The sequence below is a fragment of the Lissotriton helveticus genome, chromosome 4_1 (assembly GCF_964261635.1).
Source record: "Lissotriton helveticus chromosome 4_1, aLisHel1.1, whole genome shotgun sequence".
NCBI lineage: Eukaryota > Metazoa > Chordata > Amphibia > Caudata > Salamandridae > Lissotriton > Lissotriton helveticus.
The window spans coordinates 1,017,651,714-1,017,675,800 of record NC_136063.1 but is presented as its reverse complement, the minus strand read 5'-3'; the positions used below and the strand labels follow the sequence as shown (position 1 = coordinate 1,017,675,800).

The following is a 24,087-nucleotide window of genomic DNA, read 5'->3' as shown; positions in this document are numbered from 1 at the left end:
GAAGCGTAAAGAATTTAAAAAGCGCTTTCGTCAGGGGGACAAGCTACCTTACCAGCAGCGGGTTCAAACCCCTCAATGGTCATCCCAAGAACAGCAGAAAACCCTATTTCAGCAGAGACGCCCTGGCAGAGGCAAACCCTATTTCAGCAGAGACGCCCTGGCAGAGGCAACAATAACCAACAGCAGTCTGCCTCCAAGCAGCCTCCCAAGCCCTGAGCTGTTGCTTCCTCGGCAACTGTTCGCCACTCCGGTGGGAGGGAGTGTTTCTCATCATCCGGAAGAGTGGAGATCCATAACAAAGGACAGATGGGTGCTGAGTATTGTGCAGCATGGTTACTTGCTGAGGTTCTAGTCCCCTCCGCCTAGCCCCCCCCCCCCCCCCCCCCCCACCCCTGCCGCAAGTCTTCCCTCAAATAAAGCACCTTCCCCGATTCCACAGTCAACTGCTGCAGGACGAAGTCTCTGTCCTCCTCAAGAAGAAGGCCATAAAGGAGGTTCCTTCCATGCAGATAAATCAAGGAGTCTACTCCCGCTATTTTCTTGTCCAAAAAAGGAGTAGTCCAAGAATACAGGCCCATTCTGGACCTACGACTACTGAACAGATTCGTCAAAAGAGAAAAATTCCGCATGCTAGCCCTGCCCGATCTTCCCGCGTCTTCATCAGGGAGACTGGAGGTGTGCCATCGACCTGCAGGACGCTTCCTTTCACATACCTGTCTCAGTAAAGCACCGAAAGTTTCTCAGGTTTCAGATCGGACGCCGTCACTACCAGTGTCGAGTGCTTCAGTTTGGCCTCAAATCTGCTCCACTGACATTTTCCAAGTGCATGGCGGTGGTGGCTGCTTTTCTCCGCAGGCGGAAGATATTAGTCTATCCCGATCTAGACGATTGGCTGCTGAAAAGCTCCACTACGGCTCTGCTTCAGGCCCATCTTTCGTTCTGTCTCAAACTGATGAACTCATTTGGGTTGCAGGTCAACTTCAAAAAGTCAGTACTCAACCCTTCCCAACGGATTTATTACCTGGGTGCTTCCCTGGACTCCGTGCAGGCAAACGAGTGTCCTTTGGAGGAGAGGTTGTCATCCATGCTCCTGAAGTGTCATATCCTACTGGACAATCACAGTCCCACAGCCAGGCAAGTGTCCCCTCTCCTGGGGTCGATGGTCTCGTGCATCTACATTGTGCCCAATGCACGCCTTCACATGAGGCCTCTGCAGGACCGTGTTTCTCTTCTACACTGTGCCAGAGACTCAATCAGATGGTGGATGAAACGTTCCAATCTCCTCCGGGGGGGGGGGGTTCCATTCCATCGCCCTCCTCCATCTCAGTCAGTGGTTACGGATGCCTCTCTTCAAGGCTGGGGTGCTCTTATGGACCAGCTTCAGGTCTAACGTCTCTGGTCCGAAGTAGAGCAAAGCTACCACATCAACTTCCTAGAGCTCCGAGCAGTTCATCTGGCGCTCAAATCTCTTTATCCTTCTCTGGGCACCAACTACATCCAAGTTCAGACGGACAACACGACAACTATGTTCTATCTGAACTAGCAGAGAGGCACCAGGTCAAGAGCCTTATCCCTGGAAGCGAAAGCCATCTGGCACTGGCTCTTGGCAAGAGGTCTATCCATCGTTGCAGTTCATATACCAGGTATCCAAAATACCCAAGCGGACTGCCTAACCAAAGACTTCGCAGAAGCGCACGATTGGGTGCTCAACGAAGAAGTCGCACAGGAGGTATTTCAGCAATGGGGCGTACCGGACATAGACCTGTTCGCAGACGCGGCAAACGCAAAATGCCCTGTCTTCGTGTCCAGGTTCCCCCAACAGGGCTCACAGGGAATGCTCTTTTGATCAGCTGGTCGCAGACATTGCTGTATGCCTTTCCTCCCCTGCCTCTGATCCCGGCGGTGATTCAGAAATTCTACAGGACCAACACCAGGATGATCCTGATAGCGCCAGAGTGGCCACGCCAGTGGTGATACCTGGATCTCCTCCAACTGTCAGGAGTCCCGCACCGGCGACTTCCTTGCTGTCCAGATTTGTTGACCGAGGACCAGGGGAAGGTGTTTCACCCCAACATTCCTTCCCTTCGCTTGACGGCATGGCTCCTAAGGTTATCCAGTATGGACACCTAGACCTTCAGCAGACTGCATGAACATTCTCTAAGAAGCCAAGAGACCCTCCACTAGGAATTCATATGCTTTCAAGTGGAAGAGATTCTTCATATGGTGTCTTGACCACTCTCTTGACCTTATCCACGGTCCAGAGCAGGCGATTCTACCCGATCTGTTGCATTTAGCAAAGTCAGGCCTCAAGTACCCCTCCATCAGGGTTTACTTAGCGGCAATCACAGCCTATAGGAAGTCACCTTCTCAGACATCATTCTTCCTTATGCCTGTGGTTAAAGATTTCTTAAAGGGGCTTAAAGTGTTTCCACCAGTGAGGTCCCACATCCCCTCCCTGGGAGCTTAACATCGTACTTACTAAGCTGATGGGTGCTCCCTTCGAGCCTATACACAAGGCTTTTTTGCAGCACTTGACCTGGAAAGCCGCTTTTTTTAGTGGCGATTACCTCTGCCCGTAGGGTTAGTCAAATCCAGGCCCTGTGTTGTAAGGAACCTTACACAGTGTTTCACTCCAACAGGGTGGTACTGAGGACACCCAGGTTTTCTGCCTAAGGTAGTCTCAGACTTTAATATCAACCAGTCTATCACCCTGCCTACCCTCTTTCCTCAACCTCCCACTCCCCCGGAGAGGTCTTTACATTATCTAGATCTCCGGAGGGTTCTGAAATTTTACCTGGCTAAAACCCTTCCACTTAGGAAGTTTGACCGGCTTTTTGTTAATTATGGAACCACTAATACTGGTCTGTCAGCCTCGAAAAGATCCATTTCACGCTGGATAGTTTCCTGTATAGCTCTGTCTTACCAATTAGCTAACAAGGCTTTACAGGGTAGACCTCATGCACACTCCACTAGAGGGAAAGCTTCTACTACGGCTCTCCTTCGTAATGTTCCAATCTGAAATTTGCAAGGCAGCTACATGGCGTTCGGTGCATACCTTTACCCGCCATTATTGCCTGGATTCAGATACACTGGCCAATGCCCAAGTGGGACAGGCCTCTTTGAGAAATTTATTTGCATAATTGTATGTAAAATGTGAAGTTTATTCATGTCTCCGAGTACTTGTTTGCTCGTCCTCGAGACTTTGGGTATGAGCTTGCTAATCTATTCATAGATTATGACTATTGATGAGTATCCACTGGATGAGAAGGATTAGTTACTTACCTGTAATCCTAGTTCTCATCCAGGGGTATACTCATCAGTCATAAGCTCCCGCCCACCTCCTCGGACGAGCATGATCATAAAGTTATGAAAAGTTTTTTCAATGGATTTACTCGGGTGTCATGCACCTCCAAAAAGAACCGACCCACTTGCCACCTGTGGTGCATCATGGTAGAAGGGGGTCGCCTTCAGGTCTTAAAGGCTCGGTACCCCTACTCTAATGCCTTAAAGGCAAGGTGTCAGTCTTTATTTGTTTCTTAACTCTACTGCAGCCTACTGGCAAATGCCTGCAAGTACAGGTTTTCCTATGGCAATAAAGCATTGTTGAATGCTAATGTTTACTGCTCTCTTTCTTTCTTAGGGGTTGGGAGAGTACTACTGTGTGTATGCTAATTCATGTAATTTTGCGGCAGTTTTGAAATGTTTTAGGCTGCAAATAGGTTTTCACACATATATATATATATATATGTATATGTGTGTGTGTATATATATATATATATGTATTTTCTATATGCTCCGGGATCCTGCACATAGGCGGGGATTATTCATAGCTTATGACTTTGAGTATACCCCTGGATGAGAACTACGATAACAGGTAAGTGACTAATCCTTCTTTACCGACCAAGTGTGGCATAAGAGGATCTAAACTAAGTGCAAGTATTTTAGCAAAAAGCTTATAATCTACATTAACCAGGGAGATCGGTCGATAGTTCTTACAATACTTGGGGTCCCGTCCATCTTTGTGAATAAGACAAATGATGGCTTCCTGAAAGGTGCCCTCCGTTTTCCCTGAAAGACAAAAGGAATGAAAAAGATTTAAAAGTTTAGGGAGTAACAGTGTGTAAAAATGTAAATAAAATTCAACAGCGAAGCCATCGGGCCCAGGACTTTCCCCTTCTTTAAAAAACTTGGAGCAGAGGATAATTCGGGTACAGAGAAGTCTGTCTCAAGATCTGATAAATTAAGATGAGAGGTGGATTGGGATGGTAAATTACCTAAATATGATTGGACTAGGGAATTAGAGGGAGGGGATTCCAGGGTATAAAGATCCATATAATACGATTTGAATGTGTCAAGAATATCTTGATCTTTGTTCAACAACGAACCATCAGGATAGTAAATAGAGCCAATTAAAGTTTGTTCCTTTCGCGTTTTCAAATAGTTCGCCAGAAGCTTCCCAACTTTATTATGGCCCCCATAATAACGCACGCTGCTACAAAAAAGAATCGAAGAGGCGTTATCAGTAGAAGTTTTGTTAAACGCCAACTTAGCACTGATCAAAGTTGGAAGCACTGAATCTTTTGAGGACGTATAGAACTCTTGTTCCAAAGACTTAATGGGGGCCAGGGTAGCTTTGTTGCTGAATGAATCCTTTTTTTCTTCTTTGAAACGGTCTATAACGAAGCCTCTTGCAGGAGCTTTAAAGGAATCCCAGAGAATGTGAGGAGAGGAAGATATATTGGTGTTAAGAGCAAAGAACTCAGTAGCAAAAGCGGTAAAGGAGGAAAAATCCAGAAGTAGAGAATTGTTAAAACGCCAACGGGAGGATTTGGGATGTTGTGGAAGCAGATCAAGATCAGTTATAAGTGGGGCATGGTCAGGAATAGCAATAGGTTCCAGAGAGGAGGATAAAAGATTTTGAGACAAGGACTGAGAGAAATATATATAATTTAAACGAGAAAGAGTTGAGAAGAGGAGAAAAGGAGAAGTCAAAAGAGTTGGGGTGGGAGAGCCTCCATGAATCTACAAGGTGAGCTTGGAATATGGTGTCAAGAAATTGTTTGTGTGCCTTGTGAGGATTGAAACGGACTTGGGATTGGCGATCAACAAAGGGGTCAACAACTTGATTGCAATACACTTGTGTGTAACTAAGGGCCAAAAAGAAGAATCTGGCTGTGTAGGCCCATAAACATTAAAAACTGTTATAGAAACATTATTTATCAACAACTTGGCTAATAAATATCTCCCTTCAGAATCAGATACTTGTGAAATTACCTTGCATTTAGTTTTTTGTGAATTAAAATTATAACACCATTTTTCTTGTTCATAGAAGGGGAGAATAAAACTGAGCCCACCCAACTACGCTTCAACTTTAGTGCCTCGGGTTCTGTAAGATTGGTCTCTTGTAGAAGGACCAAGTCAGGATTATAAGAGGCAAGATGAGATGGTATTCTCTCTTTTGATGGGGTTAATAAAACCTTTCACATTTCAAGAAATTACTCTGAATTCAAAACATCAAGGAAACTATACAATACACATATGTGGAATGAAAGAATAAAGTAGATAAAAAAATAGAACAAAAGAAATAAAAACGTCAATAGAATACCAAAAAATTAAGGTGAATAAGAAAAGGAGGAATGAAAGAAGGAAAAAGGAGGGTGGGAAAGAGTATAAGCAAAGGAAGACAGTACATGTCCAAAGAACGACTGCAGTACATACCTTAAGGAACAAAAGAGGATGGGAGGCGGCAAAGGACAATGAAGACAGCACACCCAACAGGGGGCGACACCACACGTCAGGACATAGGATCATGAGCAGGAACACGAAACGATGGAAATTGAAAAAATATCAAACCTGGAAAAAGAAATAGATTAAAGTGTAAAACACAACTCTTTACTGAATCTTAAACATCCTGATATTTGTTAAGAGAAATAAAAATAAAGAGACAAGCATATAAGAGATAAGGACGAGAAGAGCATCAACGCACCTACAAAGAAAATAGTGATTTAAAACGGACATAAAGATATAACAAAATAATTAAAGAAGAAGACAAAAAGAGAGCAGAAGAAATGAACGAACTAAACCAAGAAAATGGTGCAAGCAAAATACAATATCAAAGTCAGGAGCCGGACGAAGAAGGTGATGGGTCCATTGATGTAGTAGAGTGGGATTGAATACATTTTCGAAGTTCACCAGGGTCCTCAAAAGTAGATGTTTTGTTGAGAAAAGTGACTTGGAAAGTACATGGATGGAATAAACCCTATCTTGCACCTAAGGAGCGGAGAGTAGGGCGAAGATCCAAAAATTCCTTACGACGTTTAGCAGTCGGTGTAGAGACATCTTGAGAGATAAAGACTTTGGTGCCATGCAAGGATAGGTTCTTTTTTGGTTTTAGCTGCATTGAGAACCAGTATAAGGTCAGTGAATTGCAAAAAAATAATCACTCCACGAGGTTTAGCAGGTGCCAAATAGGAGGAAAGACGAGGACCAAGTCTATGACCACGCTGAATGTTCAATTTGGTGGTAGTAGGTAGGTCCAAAAACTGAGGCAAAAAGACGTAAAATATGTAACTGGATCTTCCCCCTCAAGACCCTCAGGAAGACCATAAATACGGAGATTACGACGATTTCTATTTTCCAAGTCCTCAGATGCTCTTTTCAGGTGGGATATCTCCAATTCCAATGAGGATACTTTAGAAGATAAAGCTTAACCATCATCCAATTGACGCTCTACTGTCGTGATGCGAGAGTCCATAGAAGACCATTTATCGTCCAACAATTGCAGGCGAGTGTTAGTTTCCTCAATGAATGGGCGATGGGTGCGCAACTAATTCCAGATCATTTCCAAAGAAACCGGAGATGCAGACTTATTAGGAGAAGGGGGGTCCTGCTTGAGTCTCTTGCCAGTGGTGGAGGAAAGTGACCCCTTAGACGACATGTTGGAGGGAAGTTCTGAAGATTCAAGTGGATCACAATCTGAAGAGGTAGATATTCCCGATGTGGGAGTGATAGAGGCGCTCTTTATCCCTTTATGCTGGCGTAGAAAACGTCTGCTCCTACCCATGAAGTAGCAGAAACATTGGACGAGGGAATGCGCCACACATGAAAAGGTGAGGTAGCCTAGGGAGAACCAATTCACATGGATAAGGAGGTCTTCAAAGAAATCCGGGACCATAGAGAGAGGTTTCAAAAATACTGCACAGGCATCCAACAGCTTTGAAAAGCGTGCATCCGTAAGGATTCATAAGGAGAAAGTCGGCAGGAAAACCATAAAACTACAAAATGGCGGCCGCCATAACCGTAATGCAAATTTCACCACAATATGAGCTTCATTTTACAGGACAATGAAAATTATAGAGTTTATAGCAAATGCGGAAAGAAAGGGTAAATGAAGCCATAAAAAGTACTGAAAAAATATGTTCTTAGAAACTCAATTAAAAAAACATAGAGAAGCTGAGGTGATAATAAAAACGGCATGAGAAAACAAAATGGCGGCCGCTAATAAGCTCCTGCATATTTCTCCGAGTCCAAGAGGATTTAACCCCTTCCTTGCTGCCTTCGGCCATTGAGGGAAAATCGTGGCCGCCATAAACTGGTTAATATGCGCAGTGCACAACACTTTACTGCAGAGATGATCCGACGACTGAATCTGGCATTATCTCGTGGGACGCGCTGAAGCCGCTTAAAGGCCGGTCGGAAGTCCAGCGACATGCAGTGACTCGGCGCCCGGCGGCCATCCTGGGTCGCGGTGCGCGCGACTCCCCTCTAATTACCTTCTTAAATGTTATAGAAACTGAAAGGGTACACTTGCTTATTCCACACAGTACATAAGAGACTTCTGAAAAGTTATGACTTGGGAAGAACTATAGAAGTCAGTTGTATATGTAAAACCATAGAATTTTAACTTCGTAGACAATCTTTTTCACATAACTGTAGGCTTATCACTAATGCGTGATTCTCCACAGTCAGGTATTGTCCTGTCAGAGCTACATTGTGTGGAATACAGCTTCAGGGAGTGCATCCAAGCTTGTATGATGTGTTTAGAGTGTAATGAGACTTCATTTTTTTTTTCCATTTCACTTTTTCCTTGCTTTGGAAATGTGCTTTTCCAGGCAGTGACTTTCTCTGTGATATTCCAGATGCCTTTCACAGGGATTTTGACATTGAAGTCGTTTTAAAAGCCTGGTTTTGGAGCATACGTGAAATATGTTAATATTTGAGTGTAAATGGATGTGTATATATGTCTTTAAAGGTTATTTCAAACAAGGGAGACTTTTTATTTATTTTTTATTTTATTGTTTTTACATTTGGCCTGACTGCTTATGTCTACTTAACCTATTGTTACTAGTTCTTTCAATAAACTCAGAATGGGTGTTTGCTTGAGCCAGAGGATTGTTATCACCGCATCTTCTATCGGCACTATATTCTGAAAGTTTTTGTTGTATTTTTTCATTTCTGCAGGATTTGTAAATGTTTGCACTCCAAATACAAGCTCTTGACCTGCTGACTTGCCAGTGCTTTTTCCTTATGAATTGGTGAAAGTATGACTTTTGATACCATGAAATACAGCATTTGCAAAGAACTCCTTTCTTCAGTACTTGTTCCCATTAATTTGTGGAGTGACTCACTTTTTTTTGCTTCCAGATAAAGGATACTGGTGCTAATCTTGCCATTTGCCAATGGGGCTTTGATGACGAGGCAAACCATTTACTACTTCAGAATGAGTTACCAGCTGTTCGTTGGGTTGGCGGTCCTGAAATAGAGGTATAAAAGTTTGTAGATGATTATGCTGAGGTGTTATCTTTCTATAAAAAATGATTTTGTTACTTTGGGTGTAAAATCAGTTTTTCTTGTCCGTGGTTTAGCTGGATGTGCCTTTTTTCCTGGATGCCCTGCACAATACCTTACCATGAGTATATGGTCTGAGTTTTGACAGGTGCTCTGTCACGCAAACCTATTGCTAACAACAATATGGGTAGTGTGGGCCTTGGGTTAGGAACTTTCAACTGTTGGTTTTCTTGTACAACTCTCGCGCCCCCTTTTTTTTTTTCACTTACTTTTAGCTATTGCCTTGAAACTTTGTAGGCCACGTCTTCGTTCGGCCCATTGGTGTATTCATCCCTTACCTAATGCTATTGTCCGAGTGCATCTTCTGCTCTACTTGAGTGCTTGCCTTGAACCTCTTGAAGAATTGCTTCACAACTATAGCACTATCTGTCTATTCTTGCTGGCTCCTTTGTGTGTCTCACTTTAATGTGCTAAGGCTACATGTGTTAATACTTCAAACCCAGATCTATATGCTTGTTTAACGTATGTTTATATGGCAGCTGTTTCAGGGGTAAAGCACCTTCACGACGCATCCGTGAGCCCGCATGCTGTCACAGCGCGGTTGTTACAACGCCCACGTTGTGACAACGCATACCAGGACCCAGGAACAGCCGGTACCTGTGACCAGTGCTCTTCTAGTGCCCCCTGTCTCCATAGCACTACATGGGGCCCAGACTCCTTTCACCTCTGCATCCAACCGTCGCTGTCGGTGCACTCACTTTACCTACCTGACCCCTGCCCTGTGTAAGTGCTACCAGCTTGAGACTGAACTACAAAACAGAGTACTTACCTGTAAGTCGCTAGCTTGGTTTTCCTCCATAGGAACACAATGAACGGAAATATTACATTGCATTGCCTGTCTTTAACATAGCAAAACTCTAAAACCTGTAACTGATTGACATTTACAGAAAGCTTTCTTAAACCTGTACAGTCTGCAATGCATCATTTCTGTGGGAATTACACTTCATGCTGTATTGTAGACATGCTTGCCAACTCCCACCCTCTATTGGAGGGAATCCCCCTTCTTGGATTCATCTTCACCGTCCAAAACGAGCAAAATGGCGTCTATCAATTTAATTGAACTCACCTGACCTGATAACCTTCCACTCACCCTCTGAAAACCAGTCGTTCGAGTGTAAGGCGAAGAGGTGTGCGGAGGTAAACAAAATTGATAGTGATGAGGGTGTACAAATGTGCAGCAGGCGCCAAAGGTAATTACACGCAAATTGTGCACATCCAGCCGCTTTCATTGCATTGCTGTAGAATTAACGATCTATGAGGAATTATACACAGTTCAAAAGTCTCTTTATAACTCAACAAACATCTACATGTTCTCCATGCATATCTGCATTAACTGTAAACAAATATGGTAATACACTGCCTCTTCCTCCCGGGCATACTGATCCCTTCACAAACCGTCCACATGTTGCTGGAGCCCACAACGCACGCCGCCCAACACATGGTGCACCTAACAGTACCTTATTGCTTTTCAGCACTTGCTACACAATCCTGTTGGAGAGCAGTCAAAAGAGCAAAAGCTACCATCACTGTCTGACAACAAAAATCTACTGCAAGGACAAAGCCCCAAATACTTAATTTTTTTTGCTAGAGGAAGTCTTTGTCTTAACCTCATTTTTTTGACTTGCATATTCCCCTTCAGCCACACTGCAATTTCATCATAGTATTAAAAAAAAATTCTATGTATATTTGACACACTTGCTGAGTGACCAATTCACGCTTTCATTTAAAACCAGCATTAGCAATGCAATAAGTCTCGCACTTACGCAAGTTTGAGCTATTGACATTGCAAATAACAATGCCTTTTATTTTTTTGTTTTTAAAACCTAAATAAAAGGCTTTGTCATTTACACTGCCAATAGCTTAAACTCTCATATATGCGAGACCTATTGCATTGCAAATGCTTGTTAAATGTGAGCTGCAGAATCAAAGGACAATGGAAAGTATTTCATGACCGTATTAAGCTTCTGAAATGTAGAGCAGTACACAATTTCAGAAGAAAAATTAAAAAAGGAATAATAAAAGCAAAGCGTCCCATAAACTCTGGCATGAAAATGAGTAACCGCTGAAAAGCAGTTTTTTTTTTGAGGTATGGAAAACACTGAAACGCCACCGGAATTTACCCAAAATAGAAACTGTAAACTGGAAAGCCTAGGTATATTGTACTTTGTAAGAAATGTAATCTGCAAAGTAATCTACTTGTCATTTTACTAAAAAGCCTGTACAAAGTATATGTACTGTATTGGAATTTTCATAGATTTCCATAGCTTGTATCATTCCACGTCGTCGGAATGGGAGTCTATGTAAATAAAAAATAACATAGCAGTAGGTACAAAAGAGAAGGAAAAGGCTTAAGCCTCATCTCATTTTGTAGCATATCCACCTCTTTTTAGGTCTCGCTCAGCGAGACTTAAGTAAGGGCTCTCAAAAATCAATCAATCAATCATGGCATTTGTATAGCGCGCTACTCACCCGGGAGGGTCTCAAGGCGCTGGGGGAGAGGGTTACGTCACTGCTCGAACAGCCAGGTCTTGAGCTGTTTCCTGAAGGAGAGGTGGTCCCGGGTCAGCCGAAGGTGGATGGGGAGGGAGTTCCAAGTCTTGGCTGCAAGGTAGGAGAAGGATCTTCCTCCTGCGGTGGCTCGGCGGATGCGTGGTACGGAGGCTAGGGCGTGGCTGGTTGATCGTAGCTGGCGGGTGGGCGCGTAGAAGGTTAGGCGGTCATTGAGGTACTTTGGGCCCAGGTCGCGGAGAGCCTTGTGTGCGTAGGTGAGGAGCCTGAACGTGATTCTCTTGCTGATGGGGAGCCAGTGCTGGTCTCAGGTGGCTGGAGATGTGGATGAGTCGTGGGAGGCGTTCTGGATGCGTTGGAGTCTTTTTTGAAGTTTGGCTGTGGTTCCGGCGTAGAGGGTGTTCCCGTAGTCTAGACGGCTGGTGACTAGTGCCTGGGTGAAGGTCTTCCTGGTTTCGGTGGGGATCCATCGGAAGATCTTGCAGAGCATGCGCCGGGTGTTGAAGCATGATGAGGAGACGGCGTTGACTTGTCTGGTCATCGAGAGGGAGGAGTCCAGGATGAAGCCGAGGTTGTGTGCATGGTCCGTTGGTTTGGGAGTGGTGTCCAGGGCAGGGGGTCACCAGGAGTCGTCCCAGGCGGAGGGCGATGATCCCCGGATGAGGACTTCAGTCTTGTCTGAGTTCAGTTTCAGGCGGCTGTTCTTCATCCACTCGGCGACGTCTTTCATCTCCTCGTGTAGACTAGCTCTTGCGGTGGCGGGGTCTTTGGTGAGGGAGAGGATCAGCTGGGTATCGTCGGCGTAGGAGATGATGTTGAGGTTGTGTTGGCGTGCGATGGCCGCGAGGGGGCTCATGTAGACGTTGAAGAGGGTTGGGCTGAGTGATGATCCTTGTGGTGCTCCACAGATGACTTCGGTGGCTTCGGATCTGAACGGGGGAGGTGGACTCTCTGGGTTCTTCCGGCGAGTAACGAGATGATCCACTCCAGTACCTTCTCTTAGATTCCGATGTTGCTGAGGCGCTGAACTAGCGTGCAGTGGCAGACAGTGTCGAACGCTGCGGAGAGGTCCAGGAGGATGAGGGCCGCTGTTTCCCCGTTGTCGAGCAGTGATCTGATGTCCTCGGTGGCTGCGATCAGGGCGGTCTCGGTTCTGTGGTTGGTTCGGAATCCGGACTGTGAGGGGTCGAGGGATCCGTTCGTCTCGAGGAAGGCGGTGAGCTGTCTGTTAACGGTCTTCTCGATGACTTTGGCAGGAAAAGGGAGGAGCGAGATGGGGCGGAAGTTCTTGAGGTCGGTGGGGTCCGCTGTGGGTTTCTTCAGGAGGGCGCTGAGCTCGGTGTGCTTCCAGCTCTCCGGAAGGTGGCGGTGAGGAAGGAGGCGTTGATGATGTCCCGGAGATGGGGTGCGATGGTGGCGACGGCCTTGTTGAAGACGTGGTGGGGGCAGGGGTCGGTGGGGTATCCGGAGTGGATGGAGTTCATCGTGCGGGTGGTGTCTTCGGTGCTGACCGAGGGCCAATTGCAGGGGGTGGTGGTGGCGGGCGTTGGTTCGGTGGTTGGGTGCGTGGTCTGTGCGCCGAAGCTGTTGTGTAGGTCGGCGATCTTGCGATGGAAGAAGGAGGCGAGTGAGTCGCAGAGGTCTTGCGAGGGGGTGATGTCGTTGTTTCCGGCGCAGGGGTTGGAGAACTCTTTGACGATGCTGAAGAGTTCCTTGCTGTCGTGGGCGTTGTTGTCCAGTCGTTCTTTGAGTGCTTTCTTCTTGGTGGCCCGGATCAGCTGGTGGTGCTTGCGGGTGGCGTGCTTGAGGGCGGTCCTGTTGTCTGTAGTTTGGTTGTGGCGCCAGGCTTTCTCGAGGGTGCGGCAGTTCTTCTTGGAGTCCTTGAGTTCGTTGGTGAACCAGGGGGTTTTCTTTCAGCCGAGTCTGCTGGGAGGGTTCTTTAGTGGTGCGAGGTCATCGGCGCAGGCGGTCAACCACTGTGTGAGGTTGCTGGCTGCTTCGTTGGGGTCCGTTGTGCTGGTGGGAGGGTTCTGGTCGAGGGAGGCGGTGAGCTGCTCGGCGGTGATCTTGCTCCAGCTCCGGCGAGGAACCTGTTGCGGGTGGTGATGGTCGGTCGTGGTTCTTCTGAAGCTGAAGTGGACGCAGCTGTGGTCAGTCCAATGAAGTCCGGTGGAGTGGCTGAAGGAGAGGTGCTTGCTGGATGAGAAGACGGGGTCAAGCGTGTGGCCGGCGTAGTGGGTCGGGGTGTTCACCAGTTGCTTGAGTCCGAGGTTGTCCAGCAGGGTGGTGGTGTTGTTGTCATTGTTGTTCTCCAGGTGGAAGTTGAGGTCCCCTAGGAGGATGTAGTCAGCGGAGGGGAGGGCGTGCGGGCTGATGAAGTCTGCGATGTCTTCGCTGAATTACGTGCAAGGTCCCGGGGGTCTGTAGATGGGAGTGCCTCTGAGGGTCGTCTTGGGGTCGGTGTGTATCTGGAAGTGGAGGTGTTCGGCGGCGGTGAAGGTGTTGTCGGAGTTGGTCGAGATGTGGATGGTGTTCTTGTGTACGATGGCGATGCCGCCTCCCGTCTGGTTGACGCGGTCCCTCCGGGTGATCTTGTATCCGTCCGGGATGGCGCTGGCGAGGTCGGGCGCTGAGGAGGTGTTCATCCAGGTTTCCGTGAGGAAGGCGACGTCTGGTGCTGTTGTGTCGAGCAGGTTCCAGAGTTCGGCGGCGTGCCTGTGGACGGAGCGGGTGTTGAGCAGGATGCACTTCAGGTGGTTGCTGCTGGTGGTCGGTTTGGCGGGAGCGTTGCAGGTCCGGAGGCAGGAGAACATGCAGGCATGGCAGGTGAAGGGCCCGTGGGTGCGTTTCGGGTTGGCTCGGTAACAGGTGGGGTTTCGGCCGGCGTTGAGTGCGTTGAGGGTGGTGGAGTCGTAAGTCCGTCGTGTGGGCTGGCATCTTCGGGGGCATGGGGTCCTGGCGCGGACGGGCGCAGACGGGCTTGTCTTTGGCGCGCCCGCTGCACGTCCACGCGGTCTCCATTTAAGGCGAAGTGGGAGGGAGGAGCAGCTGGGAGGCGGGAGCGGGGAGGACACGGATAAAAAGGGGGCGGGGCCGCGAGATCACGGCGGCGGGGAGCGGGGCAACACCAGGGGAATCAGGCAATACAGGATACAAAAGCACAGATATTACAGCACAAATAATACAATGAGACAGCAGGCAGTACCAGGAAAACGAGCGAGGGATTACAGGCAAAAACAGCTGATCGGGCAGTGAGCAGCAGCGAGGGGCACACACACAGCTGGGGGGCCGTGCGGCGCGGGGGTGTCCTGAGAACAGGTCACACTCACCTGCGTCGCGCGGTCTCCATTTAAGGACAAGTGGGAGGGAGGAGCAGCTGGGAGCGGGGAGGACACGGAGAAAGAGGGGGCGGGGCCGCGAGATCACGGCAGCGGGGGAGCGGGGCTAACACCAGGGGAATCAGGCAATACAGGATACAAAAGCACAGATATTACAGCACAAATAATACAATGAGACAGCAGGCAGTACCAGGAAAACGAGCGAGGGATTACAGGCAAAAACGGCTGATCGGGCAGTGAGCAGCAGCGAGGGGCACACACACAGCTGGGGGGCCGTGCGGCACGGGGGTGTCCTGAGAACAAAATGCACCCAAAGGCGGATTGCCTACAGTGCATGTGTGCCGGCGCGTGCACATCGCTCACCATTTGCCTCTCTCCTCACTCATGCTGGTTTGCTTGCAGCCGGCATCAGACTTCAAAGGAATCCGCGACCCCTCCGTTTCTGACTTTGCTCGCTGAAGGCTGTCATGCCCAAGATCACACCCGATTAAACAGCCGAGGTAATGCGCCCATAAATTATATTGTTGCTTCCTGCTACTTTGGTGTCGCCTCCGCTTTCATCATTGGATCCCAGTCTTTTGCTATCTAGATGCTGTAAAATAGACATGATAGGTTTAGTTATGTCCTGATTAGGGTCACTTTCGGAAAGTCTTACAGAAACTACACTGTACGCATTCCTACCCGTTCTGGTCTCTTTTCTTAGAGGTTTATGTTGCTGTTCATTCACACTTGCCAGAGATGCCGAAAGAGCTCTTTTGAGCTTTTTATTTAATTATGTGCTAAGAACTGTTTTATTGTGTACTATACTTTGATGCCAAATTCTGTGTGAAGTCTGTGCATTGCAACAAACGCCTAGAGGCGCTGCTGAATTTTGCACAGACTCCTGCAGGATTACCACCACACCCACCTCCTCCACCACCACCCACCCCCACCATGTCTACCATCACCATCACCACCCTCTGTCGGCCCTCCCTCTGTTGGCCCTCCCTCTGTCGGCCCTCCCTCTGTCGGCCCTCCCTCTGTCCAGCCTTCCCTCTGTCCAGCCTTCCCTCTGTCCAGCCTTCCCTCTGTCCAGCCTTCCCTCTGTCCAGCCTTCCCTCTGTCCAGCCTTCCCTCTGTCCAGCCTTCCCTCTGTCCAGCCTTCCCTCTGTCCAGCCTTCTGGTCCGAGCAGCTAATGCCTTGGCGATTTTGGGACGATATGCCAAATGTGGTGTGACCTATCCCCATATTTGGAACAGCTACTCGAAGATTCAAATGCTGACGCCAATAAAATCCTGGAGGAGGGAGAGTGTTCCTCCTCGGAAATTATTGATTGTGCAGTAGATATTGCTACAACAGTTTTCCGCTCTCTGGCAGGAGCGGCGGTACTTCGACTGCAAGGCTGGCTTCGGGCCATCTGGAATCGCACGGAAGTATAAAATAAAATCCTAGATCTGCCGTTTAATGGAGAGATGCTTTTTGGGAAGCATATTGACGATGCTCTGCAGGATGTAAAAAGGGACACGGAAACTACGAAGTCCCTGCGGACTTTGCAATACCGCAAAGTTAATTTCCGTGGAGCGGGAGGAAGGGGTTTTTTGTCATAGGGATGGATATCAGCAGCAACGCTATTCCTCCTATTCACAACCATCTCAGTCTTACAGATCCTAGTACTCTCAGCGACTAGGTCAATCGTCGTCTTTCTCTCGCCAATCCTCTAGAGCAGCGTTTCCCAAACTGTGGTCCGCGGACCCCCAGGGGTCCGTGACACATTCCCAGGGGGTCCGCAGGACTTGAGTGCCTAACGTCGGTATAAAAACTAAACACTCACGAGCCCTCGCAGCACATAAGGAGGTGTGAATATGCTTGGCGCCCGGGCGCCAACACTGTCATACAAGCTGCCCCTCAGGCTCCCCACACAAGTGAGGTGTGAATGTCCTTGGCGCCAGGGGCGGCATGACTGCGATGAAATCGGGCCAATCACCCTTCAGCTAAAGGTGCAAGCTGAAGGGTGATTGCCTTTATATTGTGTTAATCAATCTGCCCACCACCCGACCTCGAGCTCGCACGGCAGTGCGTGTGGTTCCTGTTCTGTTTGACCAGGCCCTGGGCATTTTGCTATCTGTCCCCCTTTGACCTGAAAGCAGCTGCGGGGCGAGATTGAAGAGCGCTGGAGCACGTCGAACGGGCAGGAGGGCTCTTCTTCTGGAACTGCATGTAAGTATTTAATTGTGTGTGCGTGTTTGTGTGTAGATTTGTTGTTTGTTTTGTTTTGTACTTTCATTTAAGAAAGCAGTCTAAAATCTGTCACGCATTCACTCCGGACTACAACATACCAGATGAGTGATTATATTTGGAAATAAGTGCGCTTGTCACAACTGCCCTTTAATTAAAATGATTCATGGGTTTTAATCTTTTTCTTTCCTTTCACTGAAAACGAACATGAGCTGGCATTCCCGGATTAAAGACATGGGCCTTATTTATGAAGGCCTTGCGCCGCCGGTGCGCCACTTTTTCCCATGTTAAAAGTGACGCACCAGTGGCGCAAGGCCTTCATAAATAAGGCCCCATGTGAGAAAATAAAAGAATTCCAGGCAACCAGTCTTAAATAAATGAAGATTAATGTCCGTGGTTTTGCCGCTCCCTAGTGCAAGGAGGGCTTTCTTTTTTATTGTTGCAGCAGTATCAACAACCTGCAAAACGTGCCCATCGGGCCTCTTTGGCTTGCCCCAGTATTCTACATTTACATGTGTACAATAATGTATCCACACTGTCACGTACTTTCCAATGCTCAAGAATGGCTATCCTATATGCACTGTTGCTCTGTCCGGTGGACAACAGAGTTTTGGGTATAATTTCAGTCTCAAGGTTTTTTTTTTAAATAAACTGCTCTTTGCTTTTTATTGCGGTCTTCAGGCGCCACAACACATTATACAAGAAGCTAACATACTAAACAAAAATCACTGACCAGAGCCCATCTTGTCTGAAAATACTTCACCTGTGGAATTACTTCCCAGTGATGTTTGCTAGGAGGTGGAGCAGTTACATAGAGACTAGTCTTTATTTTCCAGTTGACCTTTACAAAAAAAAGTGTTCCACTCAAGTTCTTTGCAGTGGTTTTTCCAGTCTTATCAGAAGGCGCAATACTTAAGCCTGTTGCTTTGACCACAGCCTCTGGCTCACCAACATATGCTAGCCCCCACCATTGAAGTTTAGGAAGGAAAGGTTTTAACACAGGGCACTGTTGCGATTTGTTTTTGCTGACTTACAACTTTGAAAAGGATTGTGTGAATATTGCCACAGTTTTCATTTCGATGATCACCTACCACTTTGAAATAGCATTTCTACTGTAGCAGAAAGGTTTGCTTTAGTCTCTCAACTTCTTCCTGTTGCCCCCGCCCCACAAACCCCCTATCATAGGTTGTGCCCTTTGTTACATGCATAACCCTTCTAACATTCATTATGGGCTGTGAGCCCATTACAGAAGTGCAGTGCTTGGACCAAGATGCCCGCACAGTATGCATCTGCTGGATGTTAAATAAAAGAGAGAAATCATGAATTGGACAATCCAGCGTGCTAACACAGCAGTGGACACTCTGACTAGTGGTACCTGCCATACACCATGAGTGGAGACAAAGGCAAGCTTGTATTTTTAAACAAGCATTTGCAATGCAATAGGTCTCGCATTAGGAAAGTGTGAGCTATTGGTATTGTAAATGACAATTTTTTAAATATGTGTTGGCTTTGAAAATATATAAATTAATAGCATTGTTATTTACAAAGCCAATAGCTTACACTTTCCTAATGTGCGTCCTATTGGCTATGGCAATGCTTGTTGGTAGCAAGCAAGGACAGTTCTGTTGTTGTGCTGAGTGATGCTTTTGTGGTGCTGAGTGTTGATGTGGTCGGGCTGAGTGATGTGGTGGTGTATTAGAGTGATGTGGTGGTGTATTGGAGTGATGTGGTGGTGTATTGGAGTGATGTGGTGGTGTATTGGAGTGATGTGGTGGTGTATTGGAGTGATGTGGTGGTGTATTGGAGTGATGTGGTGGTGTATTGGAGTGATGTGGTGGTGTATTGGAGTGATGTGGGGGTGATGTGGTGGTGTATTGGAGTGATGTGGTGGTGTATTGGAGTGATGTGGTGGTGTCCCACAGTGATGTGGTGGTGTCCCACAGTGATGTGGTGCTGTCCCACAGTGATGTGGTGGTGTCCCACAGTGATGTGGTGCTGTCCCAGAGTGATGTGGTGGTGTCCTATAGTGAAGTGGTGGTATTCTAGAGTGATATGGTGGTGTCCTAGAGTGATATGGTGGTGTTCCTGAATGATGTGGTGGTGTTGTGAGGCGTGCAGCAGTGTGAGGCGTGCAGCAGTGTGTGGCGTGCAGCAGTGTGTGGCATGCAGCAGTGTGTGGCGTGCAACAGTGAGTTGTGCGGTAGTGTGCAGCAGTGTGAGGCGGGCAGCAGTGTGAGGCGGGCAGCAGTGTGAGGCGGGCAGCAGTGTGAGGCGGGCAGCAGTGTGAGGCGGGCAGCAGTGTGAGGCGGGCAGCAGTGTGAGGCGGGCAGCAGTGTGAGGCGGGCAGCAGTGTGAGGCGGGCAGCAGTGTGAGGCGGGCAGCAGTGTGTGGCGTGCAGCAGTGTGTGGCATGCAGCAGTGTGTGGCGTGCAACAGTGAGTTGTGCGGTAGTGTGCAGCAGTGTGAGGCGGGCAGCAGTGTGAGGCGGGCAGCAGTGTGAGGCGGGCAGCAGTGTGAGGCGGGCAGCAGTGTGAGGCGGGCAGCAGTGTGAGGCGGGCAGCAGTGTGAGGCGGGCAGCAGTGTGAGGCGGGCAGCAGTGTGAGGCGGGCAGCAGTGTGAGGCATGCAGCAGTGTGAGGCATGCAGCAGTGTGTGGCATGAGGTGAGGGGGTGTGAGGGTGAGAAGGTGCGAGGATGTGTGAGGGTGTGGGGGGGTGAGGGTGTGTGAGGGTGTGTGAGGGTGAGAGGTGTGTGAGGGTGTGTGACGGTGAGAGGGTGTGTGAGGGTGAGAGGGTGTGAGGGTGAGAGGGTTTGAGGGTGTGTGAGGGTGAGGGTGTGGGGGGGTGAGGGTGTGTGGGGGTGTGAGGGTGTGTGAGGGTGTGTGAGGGTGGGTGAGTGAGGGTGTGTGAGGGTGTGAGGGTGTGAGGGTGAGAGGGTGTGTGAGGGTGAGAGGGTGTGTGAGGGTGAGAGGGTGTGTGAGGGTGTGAGGGTGAGGGGGTGAAGGTGTGAGGGTGGGTGAGGGTGAGTGACGGTGAGTGAGGTTGTGTGAGGGTGGGTGAGGCGGTGAGGATCCGAAGTAAATGGTGGCAGGGCAGACATCATTGCAGCTAGCAAGTCGAGTGTTTTCAAGCTGAGTGTCCCTAGAGAGATGGCAACACAGCAACAGCATTTGAGGAGCAAGGTTACTGTAAACATTGTCGGAATTGCTGTGGCGAGGGGCGGGGGAGCAGTAGGGCATTCCTTTCACGTCTGATGGGGCGGCGGGGGAGCGGCTTGGGAGCAGATTCCTTTGAAGTCTGATACCGAGGCTGATGGTGTTTGATGTGCATGCGCCTGACTCACACGACTGCCTCACGTGAACTGGACTTAATCCGCAGTTTGGTAGAGATTTTAAACTGCCTACTATAATCTCGCCTATTTAGCCAAATGTGTAGTTTGAAATTTCCCATATTTGTACCACAGTCTTTCATTTGTCAGTAAGCGCTCTCTCGCCTCTGTTAACCTCGTGCTTCTCCATTTATTTTTGGGTTCACAAGCGGTCATTTATTATTTTATTATAGTTATCGTTGGATTGTAGCTGTTGCACTTTTAGATCTTTTCTTCTCAATTCAATAAAATATTTTTTTAATTAAAAGAGTACTTCGTTTTAGAATAACAAATTCCCCCTGTCAAACTATACTAACAAGTAAACTCAACTTCTGAAAGTGTTCCCTTCCCAATGTGCACAGCCTTTGGCCAGCCGGGCCCTGTGCCTAACCCATAATTAAGCCTGGGTGGAGTTTGCTTCTGCCATCTCTTTATTATAACTTTCCAGCATGCTGCAGACTTCTGTACAACCCAGCTTAAAGACATAGGCAAAGTCAAAATCTCTGGCTAAACACTTATAAGGTCCCAAAGGCGAGACCTATTGGCTATGCCAATGCTTGTTCTTTCAGCCCCACCTCGCCCCTGCTTCTAAATTTAAAGAGGACTGTAATGGAAATACTCATCTGATAGACTCACGGAAGTGAGGACTGTACCACTGACCCTCCAGGGGGACACTGAGCTGGAATTCAAAAAGTGTTTTGCTTCGACAAAAGAATCAATTACATATCACTGATCACCAGGTTGACAAAGTAATATATTTCTGTTTGGGGATTTGTTTGCACACTAACAAAGACCTACTCCCCTCTGACTTTGAACAGGGCCGTCCTGTCATGCGAGGTCAACCTCGAAGCTGGTGAACCGGGTACGAGTCTCAGCAGGGACGCTCATCATCCTTTGATTCTGAGAAAATCACTTTGTCTCCCTGTGCCTAACAAAAATGAATGTGTCCTTCTGTAACGAAACTGGTGGTCATGTAAAGTGCTCTGATACCTGATATCCTCGGGTCTAGTTTGCGCTATATAGAACTCTTAAAAAAAAAAAAAAATGTATGAAGGTTCACAGGTCTGAACAGGGAGGAACCAGTTGCTAGGGTCTTCGGGGCGCTACGAGTTGCTCCTGTGTAAAAATCCTATTTGTGTATGCCTGAACGGTTGTGGAATATGCTCCCTTAGCAGGACCACTTAATAGCCTCTGTGGTTTGTTGTTGGCAGGGGATGGAGGCAGTGGGCACCTTAACAGGAGAGGGTCTTGTCAGGTGCCATGTGAGGCCTCTCTAAAATATGCCTTAAATGCACTGCTCACCCATTGGTGGTAAAATGTTGTTCTACTGTCTGTGACTAAAGATTATGCCTAAGAGGTGTTTATGGTAATTGGAATAACATTGCTCCATGATCTTCCTGAAACAATATGCCTCCTGTGCAGATACCATATTGCCATCTCTTGCACAAAATGAATTTCTGAAGTGTTCTCGCTTAACTCAAACCCGGATCATATTTTCCCATATTATTGTGCGAATCTCTGTGCAATCAACAATGGACTGCTTCTACAATGGAGGCCAAATGAATGAGCTATGTTTAATTAAACTGAGCAAGTGGAATTATCTTGAATCAGTGTACATAAGATTCTCATATCCATGGATATGATTTGCTAGTGTCCTCTGTCTTTTCAACGAGTGCTGATACAGTGTTAAAATCTTCTTACAGGTGCTGCTTCATCTCTAAACGTCAAAGCATATGTAGTTCGGAAATATCGGATGAGGGCAACCTGTAGTAGGTAAAGTAGTGAAGGTCTACTACGTGCCTCACCAAAAAGCTTGGATAGAAATCGATTCCATTACCTGCGGTGAAATAGACTTGTCATTTGTATCCCAAACATAAGGAAGATGGATCGCTGGCTTAACCTTAAGCGGAAAGCCACTGAAGAAATCAATGATGGGCCATCATGGTCAAAACAAAGTGATTTAAGGGAAAAGAAAAGGAAGTGCCGGAGGTACGATGGTGAATATTTACTAATGGGTTTCACATGTTCAGGTTCAGAACATGAACTGCAACCACAATGCGTGCTATGTTATGAAATGTTGTCAAATGAGGCCATGAAACCCTCTAAATTACGAAGACACTTGGAAACTAAGCATAAAGAACATGCAACTAAATCCATAGAATTCTTCAAGAATAAAGAGCAAGAGCTCCTAAAAAGTAGAAAGATAATTAGGAAAACTGCAACAGGATCTGTTAATGAAAATGCTCTGAAAGCTTCATATGAAGTGTCCATGCTCATAGCAAAAGCTGGAAAACCTCATACAATTGCTGAAGAACTAATAGTACCTGCTGCTAAAGCCATAGTGACAGCAATGGTTGGAGAAAAAGCAGCAAAAGATTTACATTTGGTGCCATTATCTAACAACCCTGTAAAAAAGCGAATTGACAACATTTCAGACAACATAAAGGAACAGTTGATCGAAAGAATTTGTAAGAGTCTGCATTATAGCCTGCAAGTCGATGAAACTACAGACATAGCAAATAAATCTCATCTCCTGTGCTACGTTAGATATGATTTTGAGGGGAACATTATTGAAGATTTACTGTTCTGTCGCTATTTGATACATACCACTGCTGAAGAGGTCTTCAATTGTTTCGATGATTTTCTGACATCAAATGGAATTCAGTGGTCCAAATGCATAGGAATCAGCACAGATGGGGCACGTGCCATGTCTGGGAGACTAACTGGACTTGTAGCACGAATAAGGGAAATTAACCCTTCAGTTGTATGGCATCATTGTTGCATTCATCGAGAATCATTAGCCACTAAGAAGATACCAGAGGAATTAAAAAAGGTCTTGAATGAGTCAGTTAAAATTGTAAATTTTATCAAAGCTAGGTCTCTAAATTCAAGGCTTTTTGAACAGCTTTGTCAGTCCATGGATAGTGATCATCATCAGCTTTTGCTGCATACGGATGTCCGATGGCTGTCTCGTGGTAGAGTTTTGTCTCGGCTTTTTGAATTAAGAGATGAAATCAGAGTTTTCTTCACTGAACTGGAATCTCCATTTCCACTTCATGAGCGCTTACATGACTATACTTGGCTAGCTATGCTGGCATATATGGCAGACATCTTCACCCATTTAAATGCCCTCAATTTGAGTATGCAAGGAGTAGGTATCACAATTTTTAATGTCGAAGACAAGATTGAGGCAATGATAAAAAAATTAGAAGTATGGACTCGTCGCTTATCACAAAGAAATTTTGATTCTTTTCAGAACCTGAAGACATTCTTGGAATCTGCTGATGATGAATTATCGAACTTCCAGATGAAAGCAAAAACTGGATTAAAGATCCTTTTAATGTAGATATTGACAATTTAATGGGGCTGACTGCATCTGAAGAAAACGGTTTGATTGAAATCTCTACAGATAGTGCACTTAAACTTCAATTCAAGGAAATGGCTCTCAGTCTGACAAATTTTTGGCTGCATGTACGTACAGATTACCCTGAATTATCGTACAAGGCACTTAAGGTTTTACTTCCTTTCCCTACCACATATTTATGTGAGAAGGCTTTCTCAAATCTTATGTACCTTAAAAATAAGTGCAGAAATCGCTTGCAAAATGTTGAATCTGACCTAAGGATTCAACTTTCTGAAATAAAACCAAACATTGAAAAGTTAGTAGCCGAGATGCAGCACCATCCTTCCCATTAAAATGTTTTGATTTTTGCATATTTTTCAATATAAAATAATAAAAGCTTTATTAATGCACGTATTTGTTTGGTGTGTACTTGTTTGTGTATTTTTTGCGAAGTACTGTTTTAATTTTTTGA

At 46.8% G+C, this 24,087-nt stretch overlaps 1 protein-coding gene across 3 annotated transcripts in view; it reads left to right on the top strand.

Moving 5' to 3' along the window:
* Positions 1–24,087, top strand: part of CCT5 (chaperonin containing TCP1 subunit 5) — a 135,600-nt gene that overhangs the window by 54,051 nt on the left and 57,462 nt on the right. For all 3 annotated transcript variants that reach the window (XM_078687618.1, XM_078687620.1, XM_078687619.1), the window contains exon 8: positions 8,644–8,763. In XM_078687618.1, the coding sequence (XP_078543744.1) occupies positions 8,644–8,763 (120 nt within the window). The remainder of the gene's footprint in view (positions 1–8,643; positions 8,764–24,087) is intronic.